General features: G+C 36.7%; 1 protein-coding gene across 1 annotated transcript in view; it reads right to left on the bottom strand.

Annotated features, from left to right (window-relative positions):
- Positions 1–1,248: 1,248 nt before the first annotated feature.
- Tbp (TATA binding protein) overlaps positions 1,249–9,143 on the bottom strand; it is a 37,730-nt gene continuing 29,835 nt past the window's right edge. The window contains exons 6-7 of the mRNA XM_076208064.1: positions 4,416–4,510; positions 1,249–3,274 (exon numbers count right to left, since the gene is read on the bottom strand). Coding sequence (XP_076064179.1) covers positions 3,201–3,274; positions 4,416–4,510 — 169 coding nt within the window. The 3' untranslated portion in view covers positions 1,249–3,200. The remainder of the gene's footprint in view (positions 3,275–4,415; positions 4,511–9,143) is intronic.

The following is a 9,143-nucleotide window of genomic DNA, read 5'->3' as shown; positions in this document are numbered from 1 at the left end:
AAAGTGACTTAGAAATCTTTCTATTAGGTCATGGTATATTAACCCCTTCACTCCGGGCCAAAATCTCACAGGCAGCATTAGCTGCCAGACGTGCGATGTTGCGTCATAATACTCGCATTATAAAAAATAAAGTTACTGCTGTATTGCTCGTTCTCTTTCACCCGTGAATTTTGATAACCATAGAAAATATGATGAAGCCAGTTTACAGAGTATGGGGGTCATGCAGGTACAACTACAATATATATAATCAAGACGCCGACATTGGCATCCTCGCGTACCCGCTTGCTCCTCATGACGCCTACGTAGGCATCACCGTATGGTAGGGGTTGACTCAAGTGGGAACACTCAATGGCAGTATTATTTCTACTTTACCACAGGGTGCGATGAAAAAGGGAATAAGTATTCAGAGAATGGGTACAGGACAGTATTAAGAGTGAGGGGGACAGCTTAACGGAAGGACAGTCACAGTATAATAAAGTAGCATCAATTCTCTATGAATAGAGACTTCCTCTATCACAGACAAAATGATGTGTGGCACTGGTCCATAGGGCCCCATATAGGCCCTAAAGTATAAGCTGCATGCTACTGAGGTGCTTTTAACCCCACAATAACATGTAGCCAATACCATACACTTTCTCTAAATCCATTAAAGTCCATAAGACATCCTTACGTTTTGGTAAAGACTTTGCTACAATATTATTTACACCTCTTCCCTTTCTACATCCACACTGCATTCCCACAATTACTCTCTCTATTCCACTAAATGTTCATCATTCTCAAATACACAATGTCATGTCTCATTCCTTAGCCCAGTGTTATATAAAAAAAAAAATCAAACATTTAGGTCATACCCTTTTTTTCAATTCTAGAAATAAAACATTTTGGAAATTGTTCATTTTCAAAGAAAGTGACTTAGAAATCTTTCTATTAGGTCATGGTATATTAACCCCTTCACTCCCGGCCAAAATCTCACGGGCAGCATTAGCTGCCAGATGTGCGATGTTGCGTCATAATACTCGCATTGTAAAAAATAAAGTTACTGCTGTATTGCTCGTTCTCTTTCACCCGTGAATTTTGATAACCATAGAAAATATGATGAAGCCAGTTTACAGAGTATGGGGGTCACGCAGGTACAACTACAATATATATAATCAATTCGCCGACATCGGCATCCTCTCGTACCCGCTTGCTCTTCATGACGCCTACGTAGGCGTCATCGTATCGAAGGGGGTTAAAAAACAAGAAATATTACATTACAAATATTTACAAAAAAAGGTTTTACAAAGTATTCCATTTTCAATATTTCTAGCAATTGCATTCTGCTCTGAAGATGAGAGCATAAGTTTGACTGAAGAAAGTCTACATGAAGTGATGATAACTGGGAGTAGGGTTCCAATATCTCTATATTGCATGGGTATGCTAAAATTACTTAAATTCTGAAGTGTCTACAAAAACTGTTCTCCACAGAAATAAAGAAATTCTTCTGAAAGTACCACCAGTTACATATCTGGTTCAGAGGAAAGGGGAAGTTTACCACTGCAATAACCTTACAACACAAGGCAGAATAGTCCACAGGCATGCACTGATACTTTTTTTGACTATCAAAAATACTTCCAAATTTACTGTCTTTACCCAAATGAGATCAACAATAATATTCCCTTATAGTGAAAAATGTAATTATTCACATGGAAAATTTGCATCAAGCAGAAGCTACAATATGCATCAATGCCCTGAACAGATTTAAAAATAAAATACATACTAGGTGACAAATATACATGTATGGTTTGAAATTCTAGAGGTTCATATGTTGCTACCTGACAAGAGTATGATGAAGATATTCAAATAATGTTACCAGATGACTTTGGTAAACACAATATTCATTCCTTTTACAGTACACTTTTCATACTATGGATTAGGCATAGTTTTCACAATTTTCAAGCCTTTTGTACTTCATGTAATGATATGCCACTTGTAAATGAGGGACCTAATACAATTCTGAGTTAGTAGCTATAGGTCACATCAGGACAGTTTAACAGGTTGACTGACAGTGCCATTGTGCAACATAATTGTGTATACTTAATATGCCAATTCCTAGGGAGTGGCTATACCAAAGTACACATCTACACCATAAACAAGTTTATAAACATTCAACACCCCCCACACCCATCTCAGCACCTCAGGGATAAAAGGTTACTCTGTCCTCCACCATGTAATTGTGGTACAGGCTTATAATGGTGTACTAGCATAGGATTTACCAGACTTAATATTCACATTCTAAGCATCTTAAGACATCTCAAAAATATATCATGGATAAGCATGACAAAATTACTGCAAGCTAATAGTTGATGGTCCTGCTAAACCATACCTAAAGGCGACAGGATATCTTCCCTCTGCCACCTCTGACCTGTTATAGTGGAAGTTATATAAAACCTCACCCCTGTTTGCCTTCATGAACTTCCTCTAAAGGATAAAATGAAAAATAAACTTCCTGATTTAACTGGAAACTGTCTTCTAATTAGAAACAGTGACAAAGAGGAAGAAAAAATATATGCCCACATATGGAGACAATGACCGTACACCCAATCCTCATACCTCAAGAGTTTATGGTGCAAAGTAATATGTGGTTTCCAATTATTTATTCACATTTTCAGATAGAACTAGAACCTTGTAAAAAAAGATTTCAACTAAATATGACCAAGACAAATTAGTTCTAGTATTTTCCTATCACCTAAATCAAAGAAACATGTGCAACATAGTTATGGCAACATCAACTATGTGCACTCTAACTTTGCACTGTAATGGCAGCCTATTCAAGAAATAGTTGTACATACTGTGGTCATTCCCACTAAAATGTACTTATAACTCCCTGATAAAAACTAAAACTAAATAAGAAAACTAGCATTTTCACACTTTCATTTCTATACAACAGTGGTCATCTGAAAATAGTACAAAAACTGTGTACATGTATAACCTTACTTGTTCCCACATTTCAAAAATTAATTTGTAATAAAATCTTATAGGCCAATCAACACAGGAGACAAATAATCATGAACATGTACTACAGGAATCCATAACCTTGGACCTAAACTTTAACTGTTGGAACCTTCATAAGGATACCCAAACTTATACATCACTCTTGGAATTGAGGTCATTCTATGCAGAAGTGTCTCTTATAACCTAATGATAGCCTCCACAAAAATTCACTTCTTAAAGCTCTTTAAAATGGGGTAGATGTTATCAAAGGCTTCATAGATCTCTTGTCGAACTTTAGCACCTGAAAAAGGAACAAATTGTTTTATTATTATCCACAATGCAAAAACTGTTGCCAGCAGTCTCAACCAGTTTCAAGCCAAATTTTTACAAAATTCCTTGATCATGAAATATAAATTCACTTAAACATACCAGATTCTATTCAATGAACTTAATCTAATTCCATCTACAGACCTAAAGATTTCTTCCACATTATAAGGAAGGTAGTCAAGGCATGCACCCACCTTTCACCTATCCCACATCCATTTGTTTTCCCTTATATCTTTGATCCTTGTGGATGAAGAGCCATCCCTGCCCCCTCCCTACTGCCTAAATTAGAAGCAATGTAGTAAGACACAGTACATCCATAGCAGGGCTTGACAGCTGAAACTAGTTTACCCCCACTATTTCATTTATATGGCAACCCTCCCTCCTCCTCCCCTCATAAGTAAATAGAGAAGATAAGGAGAAATCCCTTCAGGCTACATCAATTTATCATATATTCACAACCATTCTCCACCCACACTTATCTGTTGGCCATCTCCCTTCCCTTCTCAACAGACATTCCCCTTTTACCCATGGCCCTTTTCATCATATCCATCCATCCCATTCTCAGTCTTCCCAAGTTTATTTCATCCACCTCTTTTTGCTAGTCTTTCTTCACTCTGTATGTCCAAACCATCCCAGTATTCTGTGATCTACCCTATCTATGAACTCCCTTTTCACTCTTGCTCTTCCCCTCACCTCTCTATTTCTCACTCTACTCATCTCCACCATTGCTAGTTATTGTAGGAAGTTTCCAGTCAATGAAATTTAAGACAACAATAATAAATTATTGTGTGTAATGACATGGATTTTATCTAGTTTAACATCATAAACTCCTTATAGAGGTCATTTTGAAGCAGGGAATTTAATGTAGTATGGCTTTACTACAAACTCATCCCCTGCCAGGAAGGGCTCAAACTTCTCCACTGCTGACCTCCATCCCAAATTGCAATGCTCTAACTTGTTCAGCCAGCAAGCATGGGCACATGAGTGTAATACAACTATGAAAACATCTTCCCAAACATATAACCTTCAAGCTGTGAAGCTCAGAAGCATAATTCTATTGAAATATAACCCATAAATATATCCTACATATCCTTACCCAACAGTCTTGTTCTCACCTGTTAGTACAACCTTGCCCGACACGAAGATAAGAAGTACAATACGAGGCTTCACCATTCTATAAATCAATCCAGGGAACAATTCTGGCTCATAACTGTAAGTAACAAATGCAGAAACTTTAAGTGATATCACCCAATAAATAATTCCAAGAACTTGGAATTAAGAGATAAAGCCACACTACAACACCATCTCAATGTAATTTAGTAAGTCAATCCACTGCCTAAATTCTCTCTTGCAAGAGACCCACAGCCTCCAAGAAACCAGCTATAGCTACTGTTTTAGCCCACAGGTTACTCAGTGAAAAGATTTTATGTAAATGTCTCAAGTAACTGTGGGGCAGGTTAAGATAGCATGTTCTGCGACTCGTGTGTTGACTATATTCAGTGCTTGGTGTGTGTTGTCAAGCCAATTACATGCTAGCCCTATTTTAGTGCTGAGTGATGGATGACCTAAGCACTGACATGTTCATACTACTCCTGTGTGTCTTAGGAGAGACTTATCTGATGGATTGCAGACATCTGGTGAAGTAGTAATTTATTTTTGGTCTAGTTAGTGTATTTGTATGTGTATGACACTTCATCTACAAGGAACTAAGAAAAAAGGAAACAAATAAATGATGGATAAGAGTGAAATGGGTGGTGGTGGGTGCACCCCTTGGCTGGCTACCTCCCTTTCATGGGGAGAGAAACCTTTTAGTATACAGATAGCATGAACTTATTTTGTATGTATTGTGTATGTATTTCTGGATGGATGGGTTGTGAATTACTAGGTTTAATTTATTGTAAGTGCATTGCGTTGCATTGCTTCTGACCCAGGGCCATGTGCAAGGTGCAGGGATGACCCATCATCCAGGAGGAGCCAAGAAAAGAGGGAGGGAGGGGTGGCGAATGGGAGTGGAGTATGTGGGGATGAAATGGGTGGGAGTGGGTTTATGCCTTTGACTTTGGCTACCGAAAAAGCCCTTGGTATATATGTGTATATATATATATATATATATATATACATACATACATACATATATATATATGTGTATATATATATATATATATATACATACATACATACATATATATATATATTCGTGAAGTAAGGAAGCAGGTTTTCTTTGATGCATGTAGAATTAAATACGACAGCATTCTGACAATTGTTAAACTTTTTCTTAATGTTTTCTATTTGTCTTATCAACTTTTTTCCAGTTGAAGACGAAAGCTCGAGAATATTAAATGGAAAACTATGGAGAACTTGTATCAGCTCACCCTACAACTGGAAAAAAGTTGATAAGACAAATAGAAAACATTAAGAAAAAGTTTAACAATTGTCAGAATGCTGTCGTATTTAATTCTACATGCATATATATATATATATACACATATACATATGTCAATGTTATGTTAGACTATAGTGTCAAAGGAACCTTAGATATATATGAGCAATTTGAGGGAGTAATTGGTGAGGAACAGTGTGGGTTTAGTACAGGTAGGGGTTGTGTGGATCAGATTTTTGTGGTAAGACAGATGTGAGAAAGCTTTAGGAAAAGGTAAGGATGTTTTTTGGGCATTTATGGATTTGGAAAAGGCTTATGACAAAGTAGACAGGCAGGCACTATGAAAGGTATTGCAGATATATGGGATAGGAGGAAAGCTTTTAACCCCTACAGCGTCAGCAGCATACATCGTATGCCGCAAATTAAAAAATTTGCAAAAAAAAAAAATAGGCATTATGTTAAGGGTCAAATCTATGGTAATGACCAAATAGCCCTATCCATTGGCTATAAAAGACTGCCAAATTTTTTTATTCATTGACAAAACTGGCAACCCCGGCAGCAATTTTTCAGAGGTAACTTGGGGTATAAAATCAGCCTTTAGGACATAATTTAGGCAACTCTGATGTATGAAACGAAGTACAAGGAGGTGAAGTTGTACCTCAACAGTTAGGCAGGTACTATTTAGTACATATTCAGATGTATAGAACTGACAATTTCGCACTGCCAATTTTTGTAATAAATCCATAATACTAAATGTGGCTGGGCAATAATGGTGTGATGGAAGCTTACTAAAACATTTACAAAACAATAAGAAACACCACAATCACCTATCCTCCATGAAATTATATAAAAAAAGAAAAAAATACTGAAAAATCAGTTTACAACATAACAGAGTGATAAATATTTGCCAAAAAATAAAAAATATATAAACACATTTTCCATAAGTGTCAGACTATTATGGGTGACTGTACATTAATTTGAAACATCATAAATGTAAAATTCCTTCACTCTCTGAAATTCTAACAAAGCTTTCCCGAAAAATACGACCTCGTTCAACCCACGTGAGGGGCAAAAGAAAATCTAAGGATGTTCTACCAAACTTTCGTACGCATATCTCGACAAGATCGACCCAGTTTCTCCACTTCTAGGCTAAGGTGATTCAAAATAAGCAAGATTTGCTGTTTTACATCATTTTGAGTTGATTTAAGCAATTAAAAAAAACAAAAATTTTTGCTCCGACGCTGTACGGGTTATGAGCAGTCAAGAGTTTTTACAAGAGTAGTAGAGCTTGTGTTAGAATCAGAAATGGAGAGAGAGTGCGTGGTTTGAGGTAAATTCAAAATGAGGCCCAATTCAAAATGACAAAAATGTCATGACAGAATCAGAGGAAAAAATGAGTGAGGCATTTAACAAATATTTTCTCTCAGTGTTTACCAAGGAGTTAAATAAGGTACCTGACTGCGATCTGATTTTCAGGGGGTGGATGAAGAAAGCAGACTATCTAATATCAGCATTAGTAAGATAGAAGTAGTCAAGCAGATTGAAAGACTTAAAGCTACAAAATCCCCAGATCCAGACGAAATTTTTCCGAGAGTGCTTAAAGGGTGTAAATTTGAAATCTGTGACCAATTAACAGAAATATTTAATAAATTGGTAAACACTGGTTTTATGCCTATTGCTTGGAAGCAGGCAAACATTGTTCCTGTTTTCAAAAAGGGAGATAAATAGTCTATATGCAACTACAGGCCAATCAGTTTGACATCAGTTATAGGTAAAATGCTTGAATCAATAATAGTTAATAGACTCAGAGAACATATTGAGACACATAATTTGATTTGTGATACACAGCATGGTTTCTCCAAGGGCAAGTCATGGGTGACTAATCTTCTATCCTTTTATACTAAAGTATATAAGGTACCAGATAACAATGATAGTTACAATGTTATTTACCTCGACTTTAGCAAAGCATTTGACAAGGTGCCCCACTAGAGACTACTAAATAAAATTAAAGCTCATGGCATAGGAGGAAAAGTGTTAGAATGGATTAGAGCTTGGATCAGTGACAGAAAACAGTGGGTCACCATAAATGGTGTACAATCCAAATGGTGTGTTTCTAGTGGGGTCCCCCTGGGCTCAGTTTTGGGTCCTTTATTGTTCATTATGTACATAAATGACTTGGACAATGGGATCAATAGTGATGTTAGTAAGTTTGTGGACGACACTATAATAGGATGTCAAATTATGTCAGGTGATGATGCCAAGATTCTGCAGGACAATCTAAGACAAATTGTTCATATGGCCAGTGAAATGACAAATGAATTTCAATATCTCAAAGTGCAGCATGTTAAATGTAGGGCTACACAACCCCAAAATTGGATATAGCTTAGATAACACATTTTTAGAGAAAACTGAGTGAGAGAGACTTGGGAGTTCTAGCGAGTTCTTACCTTAATTCCGGGAAACAGTGCATTAGCACCAGGAATAAAGCAAACTAAGCATTAGGTTTCATTGCTAGGACAGTTACGAACAGAAGTGCAGAGATAATTATCAAATTCTATCTTGCGTTAGTAAGACACATCCTTGACTATGAAGTACAGTTTTGGTCTCCATCTTATAAATGGACATCAATTCACTAGAATCAGTACAGAGGAGAATGACCAAAATGATACATGGGCTCAGAAATTGACCTTACAAAGAGGGGCTTAGGCACCTTAACTTACACTTTCTAGAAAGATGCAGAGTGTGGGGTGATCTAATAGAGATGTTAAGTGGATCAGACTTTAACAAGGCTGATGCAAACAAGGTCATCCTATTAAGACAACAGGGTAGGACTCGCAGAAATGGATTTAACTGGACAAATTTAGATTTAAGAAGGAAACAGACATGAATTGGTTTACTAATAGGGTCAACGAATGGAACAGACTTAGTAACCATGTAGTGAGCGCTGAAACTATCAGTTGTTTTAAGAAATGGACATGGAACTGTCTAGTGTAGGCCTCATGGTCTATTGCACTCTCAAAGGATTAGGCAAAGGATTACAAGCAAAGCATGCCGACAGGAGACCTTTTGATCCATATCTAGGTCGGATGCAAAAAAAAAAAAAAAAAAAAAAAAAAAAAAAAAAAAAAAAAAAAAAAAAAAAAAAAAAAAAAAAAAAAAAAAAAAAAACTATCAATGTTTATGTTCTTAAAGGTGGGACTTCGCCGGGGATGTGTTATGTCACCGTGGCTCTTCAATTTATACATGGATGTGGTAGTGTGAGAGGTAAATGCAAGGGTAATGGGTTGGGGATTAGAGATGGTTAAAGAAAATGGAGAAAAGTGGAAGATAAGCCAGTTGTTGTTGGCTGATGACACTGTGCTTGTAACAGGATCAGAGGAGGAATTGAGGAAGTTAGTGACAGAATTTGGGAAGGTGTGCGAAAGAAGGAAGTTCAAGATAAATGTGGGTAAAAGTAAGGTGA

The sequence above is a fragment of the Oratosquilla oratoria genome, chromosome 2 (genome assembly GCF_046742065.1).
Source record: "Oratosquilla oratoria isolate Oo_2021 chromosome 2, ASM4674206v1, whole genome shotgun sequence".
NCBI classification, from domain to species: Eukaryota; Metazoa; Arthropoda; class Malacostraca; order Stomatopoda; family Squillidae; genus Oratosquilla; species Oratosquilla oratoria.
This window is presented reverse-complemented; position numbering and strand designations above follow the sequence as displayed.